This window comes from Phocoena phocoena, chromosome 20, assembly GCF_963924675.1.
Source record: "Phocoena phocoena chromosome 20, mPhoPho1.1, whole genome shotgun sequence".
Classification (NCBI taxonomy): Eukaryota; Metazoa; Chordata; class Mammalia; order Artiodactyla; family Phocoenidae; genus Phocoena; species Phocoena phocoena.
In genome coordinates this window covers 46,785,016-46,812,889 of record NC_089238.1, presented here as the reverse complement: position 1 = coordinate 46,812,889, position 27,874 = coordinate 46,785,016, and the positions used below count along the sequence as shown (strand labels likewise).

The following is a 27,874-nucleotide window of genomic DNA, read 5'->3' as shown; positions in this document are numbered from 1 at the left end:
TCCCTGACTGCTTAGGGCTGGGGAAGCAAGCTGGTGAGCCTGGTGCTGGGCAGGAGCCGCTCCCCTTCCTCCTGGCTCTCAGGAAAGAGGCAGAGAGCCACGGGGATCCTCCCTCCATTTCCCTCATTCCACCCGGAATATTTCCAGCTGAATGACAACAACAACAAAAAACCCTTGAAAGTTCTGTTTTCATTTTCAGCCAACATCTCTCTGTGAAACTGGATTTTTAGTAATTTGTTAAGAAAACCTTGGAACTGGAACAAAGAGAGCATTTGACCTACTTCCTGTTACACAGAGACTAGAGACCCACACCGACCACCATGTACCAAGAAAACAATGATGTACAATTAATGCTCACAAAACAAAATTTTAGGTTGTAATTTCTTCTGCATTTATAAATATTTTTAAATGGAACCTTTTTTTTTTTTAATCCCCCTGTAAATTTGCCAAATGCCCTTCCTTGGGAAGAACTGCCTTTTATTCTGCAAGCATGTGTTTCCTACCTATTTCTTTCATTTATGAAATGCTGCTAATTTAAAAAAATTTTTTAATATATGTTTTTTCATGTATTTATTTTATTTACTCTTTTTTTTTGGCTGCATTGGGTCTTTGTTGCTGCGCACGGGCTTTCTCTAGTTGAGGCGAGCAGGGGCTACCCTTCATTGTGGTGCGTGGGCTTCTCATTGCGGTGGCTTCTCTTATTGCAGTTGCAGAGCACGGGCTACAGGCGCGCGGGCTTCAGCAGTTGTGGCGCGTGGGCTCAGTAGTTGTGGCTCACGGGCTCTAGAGCACAGGCTCGGTAGTTGTGGTACACGGGTTTAGTTGCTCTGTGGCACGTGGGATCTCCCCAGACCAGGGCTCAAACCTGTGTCCACTGCATTGGCAGGCGGATTCCCAACCACTGCGCCACCAAGGAAGCCCCTTTTTTAATATTTTTATTTGGCAAAATAAGATGCTGGTAATTTCATGTCAGACTAACGTACTTTCAGTTCTGCTCATGCCTATCCTGTGGACTACCCTTGGCCAAAGGGCACTGAGAATATATGGCCCAGATTATTGGACTTTGACCCTTGTGTCTGGGCACCACCCCACCCAGCCCGGGTGGCATTCTAAGATGGTGTGTTCAGTGTCCTGGGCGACCTCTCTCTTCCAAGCAGATGTGCTCACCCCCCATTCTTTATATATTTCCAAGGAGCATGAGCCTGGCAGAGTTTCAGGGCTCCACCCTGAACAACACAGTCAGGATCCCCTGAGGTTCCTGCCACATCTCAGGGGTCTGGAGTGTCAGGGGATCATGGCTATGTTGCAAAGAGCCAACACTGAAACATGATCCACTCGAGAAGTATGAGTGGAGATATAATATTTTCAAGAGCCCACCCTAGGTAACTTGAAGAGAGGAAACAGTAGTTTCCTGGCCTGTTAGAATCTATTGTTTGTCCACCATTGGACAAACAAGATCATGGGCCGAACATGCAAAAACAATAAGAGGAAGGAAATTGTAAATACCAACTGAGGCAGTGGGACACATGGAAAGTGTGACTTTTTTTTAAGTTGGAAAATGAAGAGCTCATTTCTGGCTAGAATGGTTAGGGAAGAAGTACATGGTTGTCGAGAGAATATTCTGGAGCCCAGCTGCGGCTCTACCCCTCATTAGCTGTGGGGCTCCTTCATGCCTCGGCCTTCTCATCCATCAAGTGGGAATAATAACCATGCCTGCTTCATACGGTTGTTATGTGCAGATGAAAGGGCCGGGCACATGGTAGGCCTTCGTGAATATTAACCGTTGTCATCATGCTAGATAGGATGACATATGAGAAGAAAAACGCGAGGCATGTTTAGAAAATGGCAAGTCGTCCCTACCGGTGAGAGGGAAAAATTAGGCTTAATTCCAAGGCGTGACAGGAGAAGAGCTTGGAAATACAGGGGAAAGACGTTAAATACAAGGAAGTCAAGGATAAGCCGACCTACAGAGGAGGATAGTGTGTTCCCTCTTAGGAAAGTGGTCAGAGGGTCAGACTATAATGTCAGCTGTTGGAAACGTACTCCCGGAGCAAGGAGCAGGACCAGTGTTAAGAGAGACGTTGCAGAGTCTTCCGAGCTGATGTGTGATTGGCACGTTGCAGATGTTCAAACACCTATGTCTGTGGATGAGTGGGTGACAGCAGTGGGTGTGGATCAGATCCTTGTAGGAGGGAGGAATTAAGGGAAGAGGCAGGGGACCATAGTGATACTTCACTGAGACCACCAGCCCCTGAAGAGGAGGCGGATGTGGAACCAGGGCTTCCGTCCCCACAAACTCCCCTCGATGATCCCATTTCTTAGGGTTTCTTTGGTTTCCACCGCCTTCTGCCCTCGTGTCCATCACTACTCCGGGCATCCCAGCCTTCATCACAGTGGGTCTGCAGGTCCAGCTCACCTCCTGGGCCACACAAGCTCTCCACACCACACCAGCAGCAGCAGTCCATGAAAAAAGCTTCAGGTGGCTATAAGCTAAGTGAATGAGCCGCATAAAATGGAGGTCAAAGTGCCAGTGGGAGCTCAGTTCCCATGGCCTGAAATAGGATGTTCCATGTGAGGGAGGCATGAGCCCTGCTGGGTTCTGGCCTGGTCCCATCACACCCACCTTGGAAGAGGAGCCGGAACCAATCATCATGCTTAGAGACCCTGTTATGTCCTAAGAGGGTCTTGTGGAAAAGCAGATGGCAGTGGTCCTCATGTATGTAGAAGCTGCCAGGCGAAAAAGAGCCTGTACAGTCCTAGAGGGGAAGAGCCAGGAGTGGCCCCTGGAAACTGAGGCAGCCAGCTGAGCAGAAGGGAGACTTTCCTAAGGACTCGAGCTCTCAGAAAACAGCCCAGCCTTAAGTGACCAGAAGCACAGGCTGGATAGATGAGGGCTCTGTGCCCAGTGCTGAAGAGTGATGACCATTTCTTCTGCTTCCAGTTGTTGCTTAGATGCACATGCCCCAAACAGATCTGTGTCTGCCACTCAGGGATGTCTGAAAAGTGTAGCGCAGACAAAAACATCAAATGCTAATTTGAGTGATAACCCCTTCCCTGCTTGGGATGGGTAGACACCAAGACAAGCCTTCTGTGGAGAGAGATGCATGGAGTTGTGGTGAATGAGAGGGGTTGGAGGTGCAGAGAAGGATTAGATCACCCTACTTAAGAAAGGACTTGGGGTGAACAGGAGAAAAGAACTACCCAGGAGGGAGGGAGAACCAATAGGTCCATGATTGGAGGCGCTCGGAGGTATTTTAAGGGTAGAACAGAATTAGAAGGGACAAGATTCTTATATGACATTTATTTTTGATACTTAGGGAGTTTCCTTGTATGAAATACTATAAAATCTACTCCATCCTCAAGAGGTCATCAGAGATGCTTTTGAGAAGAATTCAGGTATTAGCATGGTGACAAAGACTAAAAATACTGAGATACCCAGACCAAGACAGGACCATGAAAGCCCGCTTTTACTTGGGTTACATATGGGTTTTCCCAGGAACTGACAGCGTCACTGTCACCATCAAGTTCTCTTCATTCATTTGGAAGCAAAAAATGTAAGAATCGTAGCAACAGAAACCCCGACTGGCTGCTCAAACACTCTTCTTGGGTTCTTGCCAATATCCAGGTTCCAAGGGCCCCTTCTCCATGGCCACCACAGCTTCCTTTAGTCACAGGGACTCAGAGGACACCCCCCACCATTGGTAAGCGCTCTCCCTACCTTCCTGGAGGGAAGCCTGCATTTTACCTACGTGCCAGCCTGCCCTCTCCGGCCTCACCCCACGTGACGTCAGGGCCAGCTGGAGCCACGTGATTTTCCCAGTACATTCCATTTCCTTCTGCCTTTGCCTCTTTGCTCCTTCCATTTGACCTTGAGCCCATCTGGGTTCTCCTCTGCCAGTCCCGCCCCACGTGTGGCCACTGACCCACACCTGGGAGTTCCTGGAGGGACGGCTCCCTCACGCTCTGCTCCCTTTCTTTCTTGTGGGCATGTGGACCTAGCTGCCCAGCCTGTGGCCCCCAAGCTCTGTAGAATTACCAGGAAGAGAGGCAGGTGATGTAGTCATTGGGCGTGACCCAGTGAGCCTGCCAGGTCCCCTGGGTGCCACCCTGTGACTCTTTACCTGACACCTGTCAGGGGTCTGGGGAAAGGGTGGCAGGGATCTCCTGGGCCGGGGCATTCCCACTCACTGCTCTCATTTCCCTCCAGTCTCTCTGCCAGCTTCTATCCTCCCCCAGATCTTTTGCCTCTTGTTTTTATGGGTATTCTTTTCTTTTTCAGAGAGAAGAAAAGTGCAGAGAATAAGACCACCCACATCAGTGTCTACCCTTTTTCAAGTGCACTCGGTGCCCTTGATTTCTGCCCACCCTGCCCTGCCACGGTGCTCCCACCACTCCTGACTGCCTCATCGTGGGGCAGTTGGGGGTTCTCTTCCTTCGCCCACTGTGGGTAATCCCCTTGTGTCTCCTCTCCCCAGGGCTCCGTGGAGAATGGGGCTGTGACCTCTGCAAGCACTCAGAAGACAGACCCTGCGATGGAGCCGAAGCTCAAAGCAGTGGACTGGGACAAGGTAGTGGGCACAAGACTGGGTGGGGTGGTGGTCGGGGCTCCCAGGGCCGAGGACAGGGTGCGTGGAGCCACAGGCTATGGTTAGTCATGACGTTTGCCCAGGGAAGATGAGGACCGAGGAGCAGGTGCCCACAGCTCACAAGCACGACCTGGGGCAGCAAACCTGGGCTGAGGTTATGGTGGGTCTGGGGAAACGACACACGAGATCTGTGCAGAGCCAGGCTCCAAAGACCCCCGAGGGAGGTCTCCCACAGGGACTCCTGCAGCTGAGAAGGGCACGATGACAGGGTCAGGAGGCCTAGACACGCCCAGCTTGGCCAGTGCACAAGGCAGAGCTGCCCCAGGTGCCGGCAACCACTCGCAGGAGTGACTGGCACGGGAGCCTGCGGAGGCCGGCCGGGAAAGGGCTGCAGCCTTCTGTAGCATGGTGCTGGGAGACCAGCATCTTGCTGTGACTAGGCACACCCATTTCCTGGCTAGGGAAGTCCTAGAGGAGCTGGGTAGTCACAGGTGGCAGTGGAGTCAAGAGGAGGGAGAGGTAGCATTGCCTGGGGGTTCTGGAGAGAACCAGACCTGGGTGTCATTTCCTTCCAACCTGGGTCATAGGACTTTCTCAATGTCATGTCGCCATTTCCTCCTGTAATAGACATAAGTGTGTATGTCTATAAATGTCCCCAACCTGTGCTGGACACTGGGAACAAGAGACCAACAGGACAGGCCATTGCTTTCAGGGAGCTCACAATCTGGTGCGGAGGGCAGATCTCCCCCCAAACATGTTATTACAACATGGGGAGATGCAAGAACCACACCCAAGAGACACAGGTGACCAGAGGAGGCCCCCACTGATTGTTTGCTGGGCCCCTTTTGCCAGGACTCCTGAGGCCCTGATCCCAGGAACTCAGAGATGGCATCTGTCACGTGGGAATCGCCTCTGCCTCTGGGGAAGCCCATCAGCCCAGGGCTAAGACGCCTTCGGGTGCTTCACTAAAGAGGCCGGGACAAGTTGTCCTGTGCTCCATCCCCTTCAAGCAGGCCTGTGACCGAAAGGGAAATTGAAGGCCATCAAGGGGAAAGGCTTGCATAGGCCACGCCGTATGTTCCCAGAGGGCTCACTGGACCTTGTCTCCTGACCTTGATGCCGGACTCAGCCACGATTGCTCATTGCCCAGGCCAGGGGCACAGGTTGAGGGTCTCAGTACAAATGGCTGACTTCTCTGGAAACTCTGGGGACCTGGGCTTGTTCTGCACGAGGGCAGGATGGAGGGGGAGACAGCCAGCTTGAATGGGACAAGGATCCTGGAAGCTGGTGGAGTCAGGACCTCGACTTGAAAAAGGAGGAGCTGTGGTGGGAGACGAGGAAGGTGTGGGGACGAGGGTAGGACCAGAGAGTGAGCTGCAGCATATCGAGCTCTGAGGCTCAGCGGCCAGTGGACGGTGCTGAAAGGACCACGTGAAGAGGGGTCCTTGGGGCCAGCATCTGTGGGCTTGGTTTAGGGGTTGAAGGTTGGAAAGGAAATACTCTACAGAGAGCTGAGCAGGCCTGGGGTGGGGAGGCAAGAAAGAATCGTCCTAGAAGGGAGGGGACTGTCACCTGAGCCTGGCTGGGGACTGGCAGATCACTGCTCAGGGGAGGGGTCCTCCCAGTTTCCCTGGGCTGCCCTGGCCACAAGGCAGAGGGATCAAGTCCCCCAGGCCTGTTCCGCCATCCACCCCGCCCCTACCCAAGGGGAAGAGAGACCTCCCCTCCCTCTCCTCCCCGGGCTCCGCCCAGGCTCCTCTCCAGCACATCCTGGTCATACCTGACTCACCTTCCCCGCCTCTGTCATTCTCTCTCTCTCACGCACACTCTCTCTCTCTTCCTCCTCTCCCTCTTCCTTTGTCCCTGGGCTGAGAGAGAGGGGCAAGGCCTGGCCCAAGAGGCGGTGTGGAGACCCACTGGGAGCAATGGGGGGTCAGCTTCATGCCTCCCCCAGGCCCTGAGAAGACCCAGCTCGAGGAACTCACTTCCCAGGGAGAGCGGACAGTGCTTTCCTTGCTTTTTTCTCCTTTTTTATTCATCTACCACGTGGTCAGTCCCAGCCCCTTTGCGGGGAGACGAGAGGCTGGGAGACCCCCCGTCTGTTTCTGACCCAGGCCAGGGTCTGGACCTTGAGGAGCTCTAGAGAAAGGCCAAGAGGCAGCAGCTTTGTCTCAGCTGGGGGTCCGGGGCCTGGGGTGGACTTGCCAAAGGTAACCCTTCATGTTTTGCATTCACGGGAAGCCCCTCTAGGTGCTGCTAAGGAAGGGAGTTTTGGTTACCATGGCCCAGCCTCCCTGGTCCTAGAAGCTGGGGGACAGAGTCAGCCATGCTGGAAAGAGTGAGGGAAACTGGGACGGGGGTGCTGGGGCAGAGAGTGGAGGGCGGAGGGTTCTGAAAAGACAGGAGAAAAGGCCAGGAAGCAAGCCCAGGGGGCCCCGCCCTGCTTAGAGGTGCAGTATCATCTGACTCTCGAGCTCTGCATGGGATTTTATTGGAACAATTTCTGAATCATACCTTGCATCACCTCTTGGGCAGGACCCAAGTTTCCTTGTGGGACAAGAAACCAGGTTGTATCTCCTTACCCCACACTACGCCCTACATGTCTCTCCCTGTTTCCTGGAACCCAGCCAGCTCGGAAGCTACCCCAGTAGAGGTAGACAGAGCGCCCACTGCTCCTGGCAGAATTCTGGGCACACCAGTTCCATTTGTCCCACGACCTCTTTTGCTCCTTCACTGTGTCCTTGGCAGGGCTTCCCATTAGGGGGCCAGGGTCCTGGGAACCAGATTGAACTAGTGTGATTTGAGGGGTTTGCAGAACCCCCTGCCCAGATCCCCCTGGACAGCTAACGGGACAGTTAACGGGAGTTAACACTGGATTAACTCTGCGTTCATTGAGCTCTTACCTTGTGCCAAACACAGGATAAGAGCTTTAGGCTAAGTACTTTAATGATACTATCTTTTATCAACAACACAAGGCGATAGTGATCCTGATTTAACTAATGAGGAAGTTCTTCAGCCCAAGGTCAAAGTCACTCTGCTGGTTAGCGGAGGGGATCACAGCTGAGCCCCCTGCCCTGCCCCCTCCATGTGTCCTGGAGCCCTTCCACCCTGGTGGCTGGCCAAGAATATGACGTTGAGGCCTGTGACTGGGAGGGGGGTGTGGCAGAAGGCAGGGAGGAGGCCGAGCAGGTACTCAGGGAGGTGTCTTCAAAACTTGGCACCTCCTCTCTGCATCCTGCTTCCCTCAGGCTCCTGGAGGCCGCCAACAGGTGTCACAGAGCAAACTGCAGCTCCCCAACCTCCCTGCGCCTACACACACACACACACCCCTTGGCATCAGGAGCTGCCTGGCAAAGATGTTGATTTTGCCCAGTGAGTTTTACCCTTTCACGACCCTCACATAAGTCACTGAGAACCTGGGCAAGTAACACCTGGATGGGAACCAGTGCCCCTCGGGCAGCCGCCCCTGGGACAGGGCCGACCTCGACACCATGGGTGCTGGCTTCCTCCCCAGGACTCTGCCCCCCAGTCACCTGGGGCCCCCTTGAGCCTCCCTTCTCCCTTTGGCCCGCCCCACAGTAGGGGTATGGAGGGTCTGGCTGCAGAGGGATCCACAGGGCGTCCCCAGGATTGTCCTCCTGGCAAAGAGCCTCTCAAGTTTCCTCCCTGCTCATCCCCTTGCCCGGAGGTCTGGGCCCCTCTTCTAAAGAGCTCAGCTATGCTCAAAAAATACCCCTCGGGGAGACACCAGGCAGGCTGGCTGGGGGGCAGGAGGTGCCACTGGGTGACCACAGGCAGTTGCGGCCTGTTTCTCCATCAAGAAGAAGGAGGAAATTATTCCTGCCCTGTATTGTGTGAGGTATCGGAAAGTGAGCTGCCAGTGAAAGACCACCCCGCCTGGCCTCGGGCCGGGCACCCGGGGCAGGACTGCAGTGGTACTGGCTTTCTGCACAGCATGCCATCCTTCCTCTCTCCCTGGGCCTTGGCCCATTCGACCCCCCGCTCCCTGTCACTCTCATCCCCTGGACCTTCGCAGCGGGGAGCATGAGGCCACCTCCTCTGGGTACGGGAAGGTTATAGGGCACGGGCAGGGGAGGCAGAACACGCCCCTGTGGACTTGAGCTTGTCCAGCTGGGAGCCCCCAGTTAGACCTCAGGGCATAGGCCTGCACTCCCCCTGCAAGGCCACCAAGAGCCGCTGCACTAGACACCCCTGCTGGATCCCTCACAGACTCTGTGCGAGAGAACCCACTGCCGTGGGGGTCCTGAGCCAGCTGAGAGCGGGCCTCCTGGCCTTGTGGTTAGGACCTCGGGCTTCGGAGCTGGGCGGCTGAGGTGCAGCATGTAGCTGAGCATCTAGCCTAAGTCTCCTCATCTGTCAAATGAGCTCATCAGAGGCCCCAACTCTTAAAATTCTAGCTTCCAAGAATATTGGACCTGAAGTCTGAGCCCGGGGGCCTGTTACAAGGATGCAGAAACAGTGGTTGGAATTCTCATCCTTCCCGGGCGCCGTCCCCCGCCCCGCCCCCGCTCCTGCTGGTTGGAAGCCCCTCCCCCACCACCCTGGCCCAGAAAGCTGCCCTAGAGCTGTGAGCTCTGGGGTTTGGGTACACATTTCTTTCAACAATCGCCTCAGCTCACAGCTGCGATGGTGGGAGGAGCTGCTGACAGAGAGCAGCTGCCCCCTCTCCCCACATTTGTCCCTCGCCCTGTCTGGGGATGAGCAGATTCCCACTCCTGAGCTGGGGCTGCCCCTGGAAAGAGTTATGTGCCACCTGGCCCCTGTGCTGCCCAGGAGGAGGGGCCTCTGGAGAATGGGTGGGGCGAGAAAAGAGGCCCCCTCCCCACCCTGGCAGCGCCCTTCCACCCACCCTCTGGGCAGCAGGCTGCCCTTTCCCCCAGCCCCTCCACCCCGCTGGCCCTGCTGCAGCTGCATTCCTGGCATAGCCCGGGGAGACTCCCTCCCCCTCCCTCCCGTTAGGGCAGGGACAGAGCTGCATGGGGGAGGGGAATGGGACCCCAGGTGCTTGGGCCAAACTCACCCCGACTTACACGTGTGCTCCCTGGGACTTGGCCTGTTGCTCTGGGTCTTTGAGTTCACTCAAGCCCGCCGCCCCCACCCTCAACAAGTGCACTCAAGAGCAGTTTCTGGACATATCCTCACCCTCATCCATGCAGTCTGGCTTTAGCTGGGTGACCCTGAGTGAATCACTTGCCCTCTCTGAGCATCAGGTTCCACAGCTGTAAAAGGAGGATTTGCTATCGTGAGGGTAGCAACGGAAACCCCCAGATGCCTGGGAACTGGAGGCCTGATCAGTGGGCTGTTCCCCCCTCCTTCCCCCACCCAGCCTCCTTCCGAGGCCCGCAGACCTTTGCTGATGCCTTCCCTGTCTCCCCTGAGCCTTAGGAAGTAGGGGTGGGAGAGGGCCAGGAGCAGGCACCAGCTCTGGAGGAAGAGAGCCGTTATGTGGGAGGATTAAGGGGCCAAGCGGTCCCGGCCAGGTAGAGTAGGAAGTGAAATTTATCCTGAGTCCCTTCCCACCTCATTGGATCCGAGCCATCATCTCTTGCCATCCCCCCTTCTCAGCCAGTTGCCATGTTGGAAATGACCAGCAAGCGAGAGAGAGGTGTTGAATTAGCACCCACCTGAGACTTTCTCATCAGTGAGCACAACTGGAAGAGAATTGAGAAGAGACACCCTGTGTGTGCATGTACTGTCTGAACCAGGGTGGAGCCCATGGTGAATGTCCCAGCTCCTGGGAGATTGTGTGGAGGATGTTACGAGCTTGGGGGAGGCGGGAAGGGAGGCTCCTACTACAGGACCAACCAGCCCTATCTGAAGAGTCACCTGACCCCTCCTGGCCTCAGTGTCCTCCTTCTCAAAGTGGAGAGGAAGTCAGCCAAGCTGCATTTCTACACTTAATGTGGAAGGGTAGCTTTACTGCCCCTGGCGTAGCAGCATTGCCAGCAGGGAGAGTGCAGGTGTCAGCCTTTGAGGACTGAGGGCGATGTTTGCAGACAGGAAAGTGAGCTTCTTGGGATTCCTCCGCCGTGGTCCTTCATCCCCCAGGGTGAAGTGGCCCTTCCTGGGCACCAATGAGGGCTACCTTGCAGAAATGCACGGGGGGCTAGACACAGAGCCCAGGTTCCAGGCCCTCCAAGGCCAGCCAGCAGGTCAGAGGACCCTTGGGACCAACTCAAGACAGCAAGTCCGCCCTTTGTACAGTGGCCAGTGCCCACTGGTCTAGCCAGGGAGGAACCCAAGTCATGTCCAAAGATCCAGTGGGCAACAGGCCATCAAATGAGAGATGCTTGTGTCTGGGAGGAGAGGCTGGCTCTGTTTCCATCATGCCTGTAAACAAGCAGCTCTCCGGCCATCTGACTCCTGCTTCTCCATACATTCTCTGTCCGTCTGATCTGTTCCCTTCACAACAGGGTGTTAGATTCAGGCTGGAATCCCTGCTTGGTGCTAGACCTAGACGTTTCCTCCTGGGTCTCAACTGAATCAAGCTTATGAATCCCGTGCTGTTTTCTGTTCGCTTTACAAAATAAGGGCAAAACGGATCAACAGAAAAAAATTTCCCAAACCACTGCTTGGCTGACAGAGAGGCCTGCCTGTTCACATACCTGTGCCGCAGCTGGAAACGTTCCTTGTCTAAGGTAGCTGAGTCTGAATTAAGTGTCATGTGTAACATGCAAAAGTGGAACACGTAAAAACCAGGGCTTTCACTTGAGAAAGATGGTGATAAGCTATGGATGCATATTATCATCCTTTGAACAGTAACTAAGAAATATACAAAAAGGCATAGCTAAAATGCCAACAGAGCAGATAATATAGAATAGTTTAAATTCTTGATCAACACAAACAAGTCAAGAAGGGAAGAACAGAGGAGGCAAACAGAAAGCAAATAGCAAGACAACATTAAATGTAAATGGACTGAATACTCCAATTAAAAGGCAGAGCGTGTCTGACTAGATCGAAAAGCAAGACCCAACTATACACTGTCTGCAAGAGATGCACTTTAAATTTAAAGGCGTGTGCAAGGTGAAATTAAAAGGGTGGGGAAAGAAAGACCATGCAAACACCAAGTATAAGGAAGCCTTGCTAAAATCAGACAAAGTGGGCTTCAGGACAAGGAGTGTTACCAGGGACTGTTTCCCAATAATAAAGAGGCCAATTCATCAAAAATGTCTTAACTGGACAGCCTTGGGCAAGTTACTCACCTTCAATTTCCTCATCTGCAAACGACAACAATAAAAGTACCCACCTAGTTATGGGTACAGTGAGGATCACAGGATTTAACTCACGTCAGGTGTTTAGAAACATGCTTGGCACATAACCAGTGCTCTGTGACTGTTAGCCCTCATTTCCTGACACCACGTCCCTGTCACCCACAGTGGCCACCAAATGCCCTGCATTGGATGTTCATTGACACCCACTGAGTACCAGACACTGGGCACATGGCGCCCTCTCTCCTATTGTGGGTGGTGGGTCCAGGCACACCCGGCTTTACAGATGAGAGAGCCGAGAGGCTCTGAGAGGTAAAGGCACTTGCCCAGGATCCCACAGCTGATAAAAGGCAGAGTCAGGCTTGGAAGGTGGTCACCTGACTCCAAGGTCATTTTTCTTTACTGATTTTGGTCTAGCTTAATCTTCAATACACCGACTCATCAGAAATCTTCAAGGGCTTCCCATTGTCTTCAAGGGCTTCTGCAGCCTCCAAACTTTTTTGACCTTGCATCCCTATTAACTAAAACGTTTTGAGCACATTCTCCATTATATGTCCATTTAAATTATCTACAAATTATTTGTGCGAGCTAATGTGCTCTTGTATTATGTACATTAGAAAACATTCAAATATGGTTTATATATGAAAGAAATATATCAAAAAGAGTCTCTAATATTTTCTCCTCACCTCTGGAGATCAGCCTGTGAGTATCCCTGGGGTACACATACATCCCTACCTTGGAGACAGCCAGCCTGGAAGATGAAGTGACAACTCCTGGGCCTGATACTGGGTGTTCTGTCATCTAAAGCCCTCAGAAGATCTCTTTCTACTGCCCCACAGACCAATGTCAAGGAATCAAATGGGCCACAATCATTCTCAACTCCACATCTATGCCCGTACTCTCTCCCCACCTCCTTTCCCTTCTCCCCCTTCCCAAGTATTCCCTATTGTATGAGCTCAACCCAAATCTTAGGTTCTGTGGCAAAGCCCTCCTCTCCTACCCTAGACCCGGGCGTTTGTACCAATCATTCTGCCTCCCAACCTCAGCCTGCCTGTATCACCATTAAGTTTTCTTTCCTGGCATGTCTCACCTTGCTGAGTACTTTATGTGGGTACCATTATTATTACTTCCATTTCATAGCTAGGTAAACTGGGGCTCAGAGAGGTCAAGTAATTTCCCTAAGGTCACACAGTAAGTGATAGAGCCTGTCTCTAGAGTCTGAACTGTGCTTCAGCACTAAGCTATGTGAAGCAAAGATGGTCTCTTGTTGTTTATTCTTCCCAGCAACTAACATAGAAATATAGATATATGTCAAGCAAAGTGCTGAACGAATGATTGTTTGAATGGGTGAATGAATGAATTACACAGGCCACCACTAAGAAGAAAGCCCTTGGACTTCTCTGGTGGGGCAGTGGTTAAGAATCCACCTGCCAGTGCAGGAGACACGGATTCGAGCCCTGGTCCGGGATGATCCCACATGCCACAGAGCAACTGAGCCTGTGCGCCACAACTACTGAGCCTGTGCTCTAGAGCCCGCATGCCACAACTGCTGAGCCCGTGTGCCACAACTACTGAAGCCCACGTGCCTAGAGCCCATGCTCTGCAACAAGAGAAGCCACCGCAATGAGAAGCCCATGCACCACAATGAAGAGTAGCCCCTCCTCGCAGCAACTAGAGAAAGCCTGCACACAGCAACAAAGACCCAATGCAGCCAAAAATAAATAAATAAAAATACATAAATAAATTAAAGAAAAAAAAAGAATCTGCCTGCCAATGCAGGGAACGTGGGTTCGATCTGAGAAGATCCCACATGCCTCGAGGCAACTAAGCCCATGCGTCACCAACTACTGAGTGCACGCTCTAGAGCCTGTGAGCTGCAACCACTGAGCCCACACACCACAACTACTGAAGCCCTCGTGCTCTGGGGCCTGCGTGCTGCAACTACTGAAGCCCACGCCCCTAGAGCCTGTGCTCCACAACAAGAGAAGCCACTGCAATGAGAAGCCCACACACTGCAATGAAGAATAGCTCCCACTCACCGAAACTAAAGAAAAGCCTGTGCACATCAACGAAGACCCAGTGCAGCCGCAAAAAAAAAAGAAGAAAGCCCTTGTTGGAAGAGAAAGGGCCTACTTGATTCCTAGTACAGAATGTATTGGCTCCTATACCTAAAGAATCCTGGTTAAGACTTCAAGCTTCATGCATGGCTGAATCTAGGCACTCAGATGTCATCACCAGGATTCAGTGTCTCCAGCTCCGGGCTTGGGCATCCTCTGTGTTGACTTCATCCTCAGGCAGCCTTCACTGGCAACTCCAGGGTCATGCCCTGCCAACCTAGCAATCCCAGCAAGAGGAGAGGGTTGTCCGATGGCTCATTGCACCAGCCTAGGCCATGGGCCTATCCTGGATCCCATTTCTGTGGCCCTCGTGTTGGGATGAACAGTTAGTCCCCAAGCACTGGAGCAGGAGGGTTGGTAGCTCCATACAGACCACATAAGCTGAGGTGGGGCTGGGGAGTAGGATGCTGTAACCAGGAGATGGGAGAACAAATATGCACAGGTGTGAATTTCAAGTGTCCACTTGACTTTATCTCTTGCAGGACCTGGTAGACTGGCAGAAGCCCCTACTGTGGCAGGTAGGCCACTTGGGAGAGAAGTACGATGAGTGGGTCCACCAGCCGGTGACCAGGCCCATCCGCCTCTTCCACTCAGATCTCGTCGAGGCCCTCAGCAAGACTGTCTGGTGAGCCCTGCTCTCGGACCATGGTGGGCTATCCCTCTCTCCTGATGGTGTCAGTCAGATGCAAAGAGGAAGGGTCAAATGGATCCCTCCCTGGAGCCCAGAGCTATACTGTAAGCTCTTGGCAATAGTGGAACATGCCATAGGCATAATCCATTCGTATGCATGATTTTGTCCACTGAGTGACAATCGAACATGTAGCCAGAAACCACTTTGAATGTCACTTCTGTTCTATTCCAGACTCCTGTGAGGGGTTTCTAGCCTTCCCTGACCATGGCAGACTATTTTGCCTGCAATTAGCCCCTCTGCCACAAGAGGTCAGCACCTATCTAGCTGCACTGTTAGCCAGAAGGACTTTTTTTTTTTTTCCTGCCAGTAATTCATCTCAGAGACTGAGACAGACTCACAGCTTCTCTCTTCTTTTCTCCTCCTCCCCTCCCCATCCCCCACATCAGTGTCCCCTGGACCACAGGTCTCCATATGCTTTGTGCACATGCTTTGGTATCATCTCATCCCCCTCTAGTTGAGAGGTGTGTCTCTAGGGAAGTTGGACCCTCTCGAGCTTCTGTGCATGTATATCTCTCACCCTGACGACCTTCCTGCAGGTACAGTGTCCCTATCATCTGGGTTCCCCTGATGCTGTATCTCAGTTGGTCCTACTACCGAACCCTCGCCCAGGGCAACGTCCGACTCTTCACGTCCTTCACCACAGGTAAATGAAGTCATTTCACCAGGTGGCACAGCAGGGAGCTGAACTTGGAATGGTACACGAACAGAACACAGATTAGAGCCTGGGAGAGAAGGATCCCAGAGTGTCCTAGAATGTCCCCCAGGGCAAAGGCCCGGCGGCAGAAGCCCTGACTCAGAGTAGCAACCCACTAACCTCTACTGAGCACTTATCACATGCCTGGTGCTTTCCAGGGACCATCTCATTTAACCCTCCCAACAGCCCCACAAGAAAGGTACACCCCTTTAGAGATAAGGAAATGGAACCTCAGGAAGTCAAGTGAGCAATTCAGGGTCACGTGGCTGGGATGTAGATGCTAGGTGCCACCCAGGTGGGCAGGGGACAGAGAGAAGGGCTGACATGGGGTGACTTCCAAAGAGCCTGTGAGGCTGAGTCTCTCAGGGCAGCCACAGGTTTGGGCCTCTTCTGCCAGCCTGCCTCCCAAGTTCATCACCTACCTTTGGTCTCCAGGTAATCTGTCACCTGCCCAGGTAATCTGTCCGTCCTGGCAGAACCTGTCTTGGGGAAGTGCTTGCCCATGGCAAATGGCTCAGACAGAGGCCGGGTAGGGGGACAGGTGGGAGAGGGGTGCTGGGAATAGCTCAGGTGGGCTTTCCTCTCCTGATCACATGTCATGTTCCCAACTGTGAGCCTCTGAACCCCTGTCGCTGCCAGACAGAGGCTCCTTCTCTCCACACTCCGAGGCTGTCTCCTGCCCGCCTCCCCCAGGAGCAGAAGTTGAGGGCTGAATGGTTTGGATGAGAGGGGCCACAGCCACAGCACCTGGAGCCCCAGTTTTACCACCTGGTCCAGGATGGGGAGGTGCTGAGCCAGCTGCAGGAAGTTCCCCAGAGCCCAGGCTGCTCCCGGTCCCCCAGGGTTAATGTGTGCACCCCTCGAGCCAAGGTTACCCTTTTCTGCCCACGCTGAATAGCTCAGGCACAGCACAGAGCTTGTTGCTGAGACGTCCTGCTCACTGAATCACCCACTGTCTGCCGGGCGCTCCCCTAACAATCACCAACAGTGGCAGGGCCGCCAGGGCTGGGGCCAGAGGGGGAGTGGGATGCCAGAGCTTTGGCCCAGGTCCCTTTGCAGGATTCCTCCAGAGATGCCACTCGGTACCAGCTCCGGCCTGATGGGCTGACGGGGGTGATGCTGGGGTGAGGGGGCGGGCGGAGACTTGACCTATAGGAGGGGACTTTTCTGCGAGGCAGGGAGGGTGATTCGATGGCTTCATCAGAACCACGGGCCTCTGCAGAGAGCTGAAATGTGCTGTCTAATAAAGGTCTAGTGTAGGGGGTTAACGGGGCTGTGACCATGATGCCAGCGATGGTGGCATGAGAGCCGCACACGCCTCCCTCACCTGCAGCTCATCAGGCAAGGCACAGGCCACAGGCAGAAAAAAATAGAGCCACAAAGCAAGGCGAGTGGAAACTCAGCAGGGTCCCAGCACAGCTGCTGGACAAAGGGTACACTGGAGTAAATGCAGGAGACTCAGGGTGCCAAGGAACAGTGGAAGCTGCATGGAGACACCAGTGCAAGGCTGAAATTCCTAGGTGCATGTGTGAAAATGCTTTGGAAAGTAGAGGGCTTCTGCACATCCAGGCTGGCCCCCAGCGCAGTTCCTGGAGGCACGTTAGAGTGAGTGCAGAGCAGCGTCCTAGGCAAGGATTCAGGCCTCCATGCAATTGTGGTGGGAGCCCCAGCAAAGGTCAAGACCAAAGTCTGTGGCCAGGGAATGCTTCTGTATGTCCAGTCCTTTCCCTGCTGACAAGAGAGCTACACAGCGAGGAAGGGCTCCTGCACTCTGGGGCGGGGGAGCTGGGAAACTCCTTCTCCCCCAACCAGGGATCCTCCAGAGCCCTGCAAGGAGAACTGAGAAAACACAGCACAAGGAGGACTGTGTGGAACTTAGATGTACTTTGACTCATTATATTTAAAAATTATAGTAGCTTCTTGTTATATATGAGGCATATTATATTATTATGATAAGTATTAATATACAGTATATTATTCTTATATATAAGATATATATTTATCACATAATCAGGTGTTATATTCCCTCTGTCTTAGCAACAGCCCTTCACAAGTGGTAGGATATTTTACTGTTGAGAAAACACGTAGATGGTACAGAGCCGGGATCTGAACCCCGGTCTGCAAATCCAAAGCCCAGGCTCCCTGCACTTCACCAGAGTGTCCTGAAAGACCCCAGAGGTGTCCAGCCTTCTCTCGAAGTGGGACCTGGCCAACCAGAGCAGCCCAGCCAGGGCTGGATGGCTACCGACGGAGTGCTGTCAGGCATGTGTCTCATGCCAGATGTGGACACAGCAGGCCCCACTGATGAGAGATGTCAGACCAGCTCAACGCCTGATTTCAGAAAGATTGGCTGGGTCCTTTGGGGATTGAACCTTAGCTGCGTTGTGTTACTTTCCAGGCAAGGTGTGAAAAATCCTTCCTTAGCTTAGAGACTCATTTGGAACCGTCTATCAGAACGGCCCTGGGCCTGATATCTGGTCCACAGAGCAGGAAAGTCACCTCTCCTCCTCACCTTCCTGGGCTCTCTCCTTACTCCCTAGTTCCCTGTGGTCATTCACACTGGGCACAGTCCTTCAGAAGTGCTTTCTTAAACAGAACCAGAGGCTGCCCCTGTTCTGCCCTTAAAGCAGTACGGGTCAAATCTCATCTTTGTCTAGCCCTCCAGAGAGACTTGGGCTGGCCCACGAATCTCCCACGAGTGTCTGAGCACCTGCTGTGTTAAACACAGGAGACACAGAACAAAATACCCACTCTGCCCATAAAGTGCTCACAACCTGGTGGGGACAAGTGAGCAAAACGGCAGCCATAGCTCAACCTGATGAAGGATGATGTGGCAGGCCTCAAACCCGGCCCAGGTCGGGGCAAAGGGTGTCTGCAGAGGCTTCTCACAGGAGGAGACACGTGGGGTAAGGAGGGGAGGGAGGGAATTCCAGCAAAGGAAAAGATATGTGTGGGTGGGGAACGCGGGCATCTCAGGAGCCACAGGTGGTTCGGTTTGGCCTCCGTACAGGGTGATGGGGCAGTGAGGCAGGGATGTGTTTGGCAGGGCTGGGTCTCAAGGGAGCTCGAGTGCCAGGCTAGGGGTTTGGACTTTACCTAGAGAGAACGAGGCACCACAGGAGGGTTTTAACAGCATGTAGGGGCGGAGAGTTGGAGTAGGAAGCTGATGCAGCCACCGGGTGATGAGGTAGTGGGAGCGTCAGAGCAGTGAACTGACCCAAGAGATTCTTTTTTAAATTGAGGTGAGATACATATAACATAAAATGAACCATTCTGAAGAGAACAATTCAGTGGCATTTAGTACGTTCACAATGTTGTACCACCACCACTTTTGTCTAGTTCCAGAAGGTTTTCATCACCCCAAAAGGAAACCCCACCCGCACAGAAGCTCCCCATTCCCCCCTCGTCCAGCCCCTGGCAACCACCAGTCTACTTCTGTCTCTCTACATTTGCCTATTCTGGACATGCCATATAAATAGACTCCTACAGTATGTGGTCTTTTGTGTCTGGCTTTTTTTTTACTTTGCCAGAAGATATTAAGGAGAGGCAGCTGACAGAGCTTGGTGACAGGTTGGACACGGGAGACAGGAATAAGTTGAGCCTTAGGTAATGTGTGGAAGTCATTAACCCCCGCACTGAGGTGCAGCCTGGGGTGACAGGGTGGGCAGGAAGGAAGAAGAAGATGATTGGCTTCATTTGGAAGCTGCTGACCTTGGAGGCGGGGCTGTGGACAGCTGCATGGAGATGCCCAGTAGCAAGTGGCCGTCCGGGGCTGAGCTGGAGGCATAGATCTGGGGCTTGTCAGCAGGCAGGTGCGGCTGACATCCTAGATCAAACAGAGAGCATATAAGAGGGGAGGGTCAAGGTTTTGACCCTGGGGACAGAGGCAGTTTCCACGATGGAGCCTGACAAAGGGCATCTAGAGAAGAGGAGGAAAGCCAAGTATCCCAGCAGGCAGGGAGTGGAGCTGTGTGTTCAGACCTTGTTGGTTCCAGTTCCTTTGAGGATCTGAAAATTTGTGGACTCAACCCCCAGAAAGATGCACACAGATGCATCGTTTGGGATACCATGTTAGCAGGTTCACTCTGCAATCCGACCAAGGACTCTGGGTATTCATAAACCTCAGGATGGGAACTTACGGGGTTACAGATTCAAAAATAGAGTGGTCGGGCTTCCCTGGTGGCGCAGTGGTTGGGAGTCCGCCTGCCGATGCAGGGGACACAGGTTCGTGCCCCGGTCCGGTAAGATCCCATATGCCGCGGAGCGGCTGGGCCCGTGAGCCATGGCCGCTGAGCCTGCGCGTCCGGAGCCTGTGCTCCGCAACGGGAGAGGCCACAACAGTGAGAGGCCCGCGTACAGCAAAAAAAAAAAAAAAAAAAAAAGAGAATGGCTAGCTTTAGAAAACAGTTTGGTAGTTTCCCCAAAAGTTAAACATAGTTGCAGTAGGTGCCAGCAATTCTACTCCTAGGCATGTACCCAAGACAACTGAAAACATACGTCCACATAGAAAAAATCGCACATGAATGTTCATAGCAGCATTATTCATAATAGCCAAAAAGTAGAAACAACCCAGCTGTCCATCAACTGAGGAGTGGATAAACAAATGTGGTGCATCCATATTAATAAGGAATATTATTCAGCCTTAAAAAGGAATGAAGTTCTGATACACGCTACAACGTGGATGAACCTTGAAAATATTGTAAGTAAAAGAAGCCAGTCACAAAAGACCACATACTGTATGAGTCCATTGATACGAAATATACGGAATAGGCAGATGCAATAGACAGAAAGTAGATTAGGGGATTCCTGGCTCTGGGAAATGTCAGGGGTTGGAGGAAATGAGTAGTGACTGCTAATGGGTAATAGGTTTCTTTCTGGGGTGATAAAAATGTTCTAAAATTGTGGTGATGGTTGTACAACTCTGAGTATACTAAAAACCATTGAATTGTACACTTGAAATGGGTGAATTGTAAGATATGTGAGTTATATTTCAGTAAAGCTGCTCCTTTTTAAAAGAGACAGCCAGTATAGCCAAAGCAATAGCTTGTGGAGAAAAGAAGTAGAGCTAAGAGGGTGAGCATAGACATGAAGAAAACTGTGACAAGAGCTGAAGTGTTGGTGAAGTCGAAGAATGGATGAAGTAGAGAAAGGAAACGAGAGCCGGAAGGACTGCAGGCTGTCCTCCGAGGGCTGGGCATGGGGAACCTCACACTTCATAATTACATCTCTCCAGTCTTCTGGTCTCTGGGCTAATCATCTTCAGGTTTTTCGCATCTTCCTCATATGCTATGATTTGAAGTATTGTTCATGAACCCATCTCTCCTTGGGTTTTCCTGGCCCTCCTGGCCCCCCAGTCCCTGGCGGTTAACATCTTCCACCAATAGCCCCCCAGCTCTGCTGGCTTCATCAGAATCGCCCCTTCCTCTCCTCCATGCTGCTGGGGCAAGGTCACTTTTTCCTTGTCCGTTCAGTCTTCTATAACAAAACATCACAGACTGGGTGGCTTGTAAACAACAGAAATGAATTCCTCACGATTCTGGAGGCTGGAAGTCCCAGATCAGGGTGTCAGCATGGTCAGGTGAGGGCCCTCTTCTAGGTCAAAGACTCATTGTATCCTCACACGGCAGAAAGGGGAAGAGTTCTCTCGAGCCTCTTTTATAAGGGAATTAGTCCTATTCACCCATGACCTAATCACCTCCCATCACCTTGGGGGTTAGGTTTCAACATATGAATTTGAGGGAACATGTTCCGACCATAGCACCAGGTAAAGGTCCAGTGCTGGCCATAGCTGTTCCTCTTACAGTCGCTTTAAGGAAGATCTCAGATGTCTAGCCAAATCTTACTCCAATACCAAAGCCAGACAAAGACACCACAAGAAAGAAAACTACAAACTAATATCACTGATGAATATAGATGCAACAGTCCTCAACGAAACACTAGAAAACTGAATCCTAGAACATATTAAAGGATTATACACCACCACCAAATAGGATTTATTCCAGAATGCAAGGGTGGTTCAACATCGGAAATCCATGTAATACCCCACATCAACAGTCCTCTGAGAGGACTCCTCCTAAGCTCAGCATAGATCGTCACAGCCTCCTTCCCATTTTGATTCAAAGGCCTCAATAGTGGGGCTGGGCCCCATAGCTGCCGGGCAAAGGGCAGCAGCTCCTAAGGTGATGGGGCCTTGAGACAGGACCTCTGGAGCTACCAGGCACGGCTGTGCCCTGGGGCTGTCTGCCCTGACCTTGCCTCTCTCCTGCCCCTCTGCAGAGTATTCGGTAGCCATGCCTGAGTCCATGTTCCCGGGCCTCTTCATGCTGGGGCTGCTCCTCTGGAGCCTAGTAGAGTACCTCATCCACCGCTTCCTGTTCCACATGAAGCCCCCCAACGACAGCTATTACCTCATCGTGCTGCACTTCATCCTGCACGGCCAGCACCACAAGGTGAGCAGGGCAGGCTGTCACCCGGGTCCCACCCATGGGAGCTGCCCATCTTGGTGGGAGTCAGGTTGAGAGCGAGGGGAAATGTGACTGGGTGCGACTGGGTCCTAAGCTGCATTGGGCGTGGACAGCGTGAGCCTGTGTGTCCAACTTTAGTCCTCACAACAACTTCATTCCTTCATTTATTCATTCGTTCAGTAAATGCTCACGTAAGTGCTCACTATGTGCCGGCCACTGTTCTAGACACCATTGAACAAAACAGTCAAGAATCACTGCCCTTGTGGAGCTTCATTCTGAAGATGGTGCTACCGTTCTCCCCATTCCACAGACTGGCAGACTGAGGCTTGGGGAAATAAAGGAACTAAGGAATTCACCCAAGGTCACACCTGGATGTTGTCCCCTGTGGAATCCAGAGTCTGTGCTGTCAGCCCTCCACCCCCCTGGGGCTCCTCAAGGGCAGCATCATGGTCCCAGAAGCTGGGATTGGAAGCCAGGTCTGCCCAGAGGAAGTTGTGTCCCCCTGCTGCTTCTCTGTCCCTGCACCATGCTGTTCTCGGCCTATCCCAGGGTCTCCATCCTCCCCCCTCCCTTCCTTCCTTCTTTGTCCTGGAGCTGGTGTTCTGGCACATGGCCAGCAAGTTCTGCTGCTCCTGGTCAGAGGGGAGGGAGGCCCACATCGGTATATTGCTCTCTGTCGCCTGATTTCTCTCTCTCCTCTTTCAGCCCAGAGAGGGTCTCTCCTCAGAATACTCACACAGTCTCTAAAATCTTACCTGTCTGCCAGGCCCTTGGCTTGTGAAGCTCCGGAGCCAAAGACTAGGTTCTTTTGTTGTCTGGTTCACTGTGACAACACCCCCTTGGAAAAAAGAAGGCCACCTGGGGTGGGGGACCTGCCTGTTAACACCTCCAGCATCGTCTACCGTGTGCACCTTCATCACCCTCGGGCCGTGTCCAGGTGCCCCGCCTGGTACTTGGGGTGGGCGGCTGGGCCTCCTCCCCAGCACCGAGCAAATTCCAGAGCCACAGGGGCCTCTTCAGCATAAAGAGGGACTCTGCTCTGCGAGCATCCCGCCCACATCACACCCACCCCTGTTTTCTTGGCCGGTTTTCCAGGTCCCATCCTGGCTTGGAAATTGGGGGTGGGACAGACTCTCCAGGGCTTTTAGGCTTGGTGGCCCACCCTCCCCAAAGCCACCGAGGGTGCCAAGCCTACACCCGCCCTGGACTGTCTGGGCTGCATTGTCCCATCCCCCATGGGAGCACCTCTGGGCCGACATGCTGTGTGTGACCACAGTCAGGCCCTGGGGCCCCGGGCTGCGTCCTGACACATGAGCCCCTCCATCCACAGGCACCCTTCGACGAGTCCCGCCTGGTCTTCCCCCCTGTGCCAGCCTCTCTGGTGATAGCTTTCTTCTACGTGTTCTTACGGCTCATCCTGCCCGAGGCGGTGGGGGGCACCGTGTTTGCAGGTGGCCTCCTGGGCTACGTCATCTACGACATGATCCACTACTATCTGCACTTCGGCTCCCCGCACAAGGGCTCCTACCTGTACAACCTGAAGGCCCACCACGTCAAGCACCACTTTGCACATCAGCAGTCAGGTGAGGACCTGCCGGTGCCTCCCCACTTCCTCGTTTGTTCATTTCTTACTTGACAGCTACCCCTGAGCTTCTAGCCAGGGCCAGGCACGGTTCTGGGGATACACAGTCAGCAAGGCAAGCGTGGAACTCCCATCCTAGTCCCTGGTGCAGGGGGCTGTGCAGAGACAGACAAACAAGGAGACCAGTAAATAGCAAAGACCATTTCAGGCAGTGATAAGTGCCATAAAGAAAATAAAGCAAAGTGATGTTAGAGAAACCGTGTCAGCAGGAGAGGGGACCCACACTGTTTAATAAGAATATGAGTCACAGATGGGATTTTACATTTTCTAGTAGCCACATTAACAAGTAAAATTAAACCAATGAAGTTAATTTTAATAATATAGTTTATGAAGCCAAATACAACCAAAATATTATCATTTCAACGTGTGATCAATATAAAAATTGGGAATTCCCTGGAGGCCCAGTGGTTAGGACTCAGAGCTTTCAGCCTGAGGACTCAGCCTGCCGTGGGCCCAGGTTTGATCCCCGGTTGGGGAACTGGGATCCCTCAAGCCGTGCGGCGTGGCCAAAAAAAATAAAATTGTTAATGAGAAATTTTACATTCTTTCCTTCTCTTAAGTCTTCGATATCCGGTGTGTTATCTTGCACTTACAAGCCCGTGGCCATTCAAGGGCTAAGCGTTCATTGGAAATACTTAATCCATATTTAGAGTTTATAAAATTTACAGTCAAAAAAGTAGATTCACATACATGAGTTGCTCCAAACGTGCCTAAAAGTTCTCCAGTAACTGAATCGAGTATAGCTTTTTACATTGAAATGTAAGTTAATTAAAATTAAATGAAACTGGGAATCTAGTCCCTCCATAGCTCAGGCCACATTTCCAGTGCTCAGAAGTCACGTGGGCTAGTGGCTACCCTGCTGGACAGCAGAATGCTAGCTAAAGTGGTCCAGGAAGGTGTCACTGCAGAGACGTCATTAGAGCTGAGACCTGAATTAGGAGAAGCCAGCATCCAACGTCTGGAGAAAGAGCCTCCCAGGAGCAACAGGTGCGAAGCCTTGAAGCAGGAATGAACTTGGCATCTTCAAAGAGAAGGAGGCGGCTGGAGTGTGAGGCAGAGAGAGGAAGAGGCAGGCAGCAGCCAGGCTCTCCCAGGAAGCCAGGCCAGATAAGAAATTTGGGGTTATTCCAACGGTATCCTTGGGAGTCTAGAAACACTGGTACCCTGCTCTTGACTCCTGCCAGAATGGCCCTGAGAGTTGGAAAGGCCATCGGGGACTGATGTTGAAATCTTCCCCACGTGCTAGCCCCAGCTAGGCTCCCTTTCAAGCAGATTGACTCCTTCAAGAATGCCTCATCTTCTCCCCATTTGTCTCCCTCTCTAGGATTTGGCATCAGCACTAAATTTTGGGATCACTTTTTCCACACCCTTATTCTGGAAGAACCCCACCCGAAGATACAGTGACAACTCCCAGCCCTGTTGTCCTGCCCTCAGCCCCGCTGTGGCCCCTACCCCAGTCCACCCCCATCCAGACCCTGCAAAGAAGGTTTGCTTGACCAGGCAGTGCGGGCTTTGTCCGGTCCTTGGGCTTGGTGGAGGGTGCTGGGGAAACCCTGAAGCCCGAGGCTAACCCTGAGACTGCCCTCCTGACCCAGCACAGGAGGGTCACGTCCACTTGGTGGCCCAGTGGCCCTCAGGGACTAGCCCTCTCCTGGAGCATCCCAGCCTCTTCACTCACACCCCCGCCCAGTGCCTTAGCCCACAGGACTGCTTCAGGACCCAGCCAGTGGGGACTTTCCTTAGGGGAGTGAAGGCAACTGACCCCTGGGACCAGCTGGTGTCCCACCTGTGTCTTAGCACCCTGGAGCTGCCAGTGTTGACAGTGAAGAGCGGGGTCTGCAGGGCCATGGCCCTCGTCTTCCCCACCTTCTGTTGCCAGGGAGTGTGTGGTGGCTCAGGCTGTTCTCCTGAGGACTGGAGGATGCAGAGGTGGATGGAGCACTGTCTGAAGAGGAGAAAGCAGGAAGCCTCCTACAGGCCATCCCCAATCCTGGGGCAGCACCTTTGTCCCCTGCCAATGACAAATGCCAGCTGCATCACCAGGTGCCTCAGGCTTTGACACATCCAGCACCCACACGCCTGGCCCTCACCTGTCTGTGCAGGTGGGCCGAGAGTAGCTGTTGCGGGTCTCAAGGCTGGAGGGAGCCCACGCCCCTTTCTTTAGGAAGCACCAGCTGCTCTAGCCATCTCTCTGCCTCCGGAATCACAAAGCTTTTCCCCAAGGGAGGCTAAAGAGACCTCTCCATGGATGGGAGCCCCATCCTGTCCCCAGCCATTGTCGACCTCCACCTGGCGTAAGTGGGCCCCTGCCCGCCTCACTCAGGACCCTTCCAGCCAGTGCCTCCTTAAGCCGAGAAGAAGCCTTGATGCGGTGCCTTATCTCCCAGCCCCTTCCACCCCAGCGGACGAGGTTCCCACCCTTTCTTCCTCATAACCAAAACCCTCGCTGCTCATAAGAGGGTCTTATTTATAAACTATATAAATACCCTTAGTCGGGCCCCAGACCAAGTAGCTGCTCAGATTGCCCTTTCTAATCCTACATGTCGAGCTTATGTAAAAACGTTTTTGTCTTATTTTTGTTCCCTTCTTACCCACAAACCGTTACTACTTGAAACTTTTTAAAAACTCGATGTGTGTAAAGGCTAAAGGGAAGCAGTTTGACCGATCCTGTGATTTGTACTGTTTACTGTGGGGTTATTTAAAGATTTTGGAATAAATATACAAACTACCGTTGTGAAGTAAAGGTGTAAATAAATTGTATATTTTGAAAAATAAACACATTGGAAAAGAAACCAAAAAAGATGAGGTGTTACTTGCTGATGGCGACTCACCAGACTTTGTCGAGGCCAGGGAGGCACAGAAGGGTTTGGGGAGTGTGGCTGGTTGAGCAGGAAGGAGTATTTATTCGATCGCTGACCAGGTTGTGTAGACTTGCTGGGGTATAGTGATGATAAAAATCAGACCAACCCCTATCTTTTTATTCGATTTTATTACTGTTTGGTTTTTTTTTTTGGCCACTGCCTCGGGGCTTGCGGGATCTTAGTTCCCTGACCAGGGATCAAACCCACGCCATTCACAGTGAAATCGCGAGGCCCTAACCACTGGACTACCAGGGAATTCCCTCGTTACTGTTTTTAAATTCTCTGCAGACAGCATCTCTCCCTCACTGCTTATACCTGGAGGTGGGCATAAGGGGGCGTCACTCCCACGAACTGCCTTGGTACACAACAGGGGAGGTGTTTCTTTTGGAATTTATCAGACCACAGCTAAGACTCTAGTTGACTTTTCTAAGGCTCCAGCAACAAATGCCCAATGTAGGAACTAGAACTTCAGGCCAGCTCAGTCTGGGTGAAACAGTTTCCCAGGATATCTTCCCAAGCCACCACATCAGAACCACCTATGGAACTTATCAAACCACAGATCCAAGTCCTCAACACTCAGAGTCTCATTCAGTAGGTGCGGCAGAGATGGGCTCTGCATTCGCCTGCACAAGGATGCAGAGGCAAAAATGAAAGCGGAGGCAAGCTGATGTTGGCGAGACTGTGGCCACATGGAGGGGCCCCTGCTCCTGCTGCCTCTCCCTGCTCGAGAGAGCAGCTCCCAGCCTAAAGGTTAGGGTGACCTGTCTGAGCCAATCCTCCCTCAAGCTCCTGGAATCAGGCCATCAAAGCAGCAGAAATCCAACCTCCATTCCCTAGATGCTGTTGGGAATCCAACCATGGAGCATCACTCCCCAGGGGAAGGAAGAAACAAAAAGCAGGAATAAAGGAAGAGATCAACTAGTTGTAAATATGCGAGTCCACCGGAGACAGGCCTAAGATGAGCAAGTTTGAGCAAAAAATTAATTGGAAAAAAAATTCTTTAAAAAGATTAAAACAGGGCTTCCCTGGTGGCGCAGTGGTTGAGGGTCCGCCTGCCGATGCAGGGGACATGGGTTCGTACCCCGGTCCGGGAAGATCCCACATGCTGTGGAGTGGCTGGGCCCGTGAGCCATGGCCACTGAGCCTGCGCGTCTGGAGCCTGTGCTCCGCAACGGGAGAGGCCACAACAGTGAGAGGCCCGCGTACCGCAAAAAAAAAAAGATTAAAACAGAGCTAGTAAGAAGTGCCAAAATCTATGTGAGTTTGTAACATGGTAATGAGAAGATTTAGGGGGAAAAAAGAAAACAAAAAACAAGCCAATCTATTAATGAAAAGGTCCACTCAGTGAATATTGGACAGACTCCCCCAGAGATTCCTGCTGTGCTGGCTAGAACTTTCCAGGGGGTTAGGAATTTCCACAAGGCCTTGGAAGGGAGAGAATGAGCCCCATCCTACAGAAGAGAACAATATAGAAAGTGCCCTTAACCTCAAGCCAGTTGGCACTCACAGTGCAGTCCCTTCTGGAGTCAGAGAATTTTATCTTCAAGTGCAAGAGACCCAAGGAGGAGTCAAAGATTAGATGCTAAAGCC

The 27,874-nt window shown here is 52.5% G+C and overlaps 1 protein-coding gene across 1 annotated transcript in view; it reads left to right on the top strand.

The window, feature by feature from the left end:
• Positions 1-24,827, top strand: part of FA2H (fatty acid 2-hydroxylase) — a 50,023-nt gene extending 25,196 nt beyond the window's left edge. Inside the window, exons 2-7 of the mRNA XM_065899278.1 lie at positions 4,476-4,568; positions 14,415-14,557; positions 15,160-15,266; positions 21,594-21,766; positions 23,112-23,364; positions 24,748-24,827. Coding sequence (XP_065755350.1) covers positions 4,476-4,568; positions 14,415-14,557; positions 15,160-15,266; positions 21,594-21,766; positions 23,112-23,364; positions 24,748-24,827 — 849 coding nt within the window. The remainder of the gene's footprint in view (positions 1-4,475; positions 4,569-14,414; positions 14,558-15,159; positions 15,267-21,593; positions 21,767-23,111; positions 23,365-24,747) is intronic.
• The last annotated feature ends 3,047 nt before the right edge of the window (positions 24,828-27,874 follow it).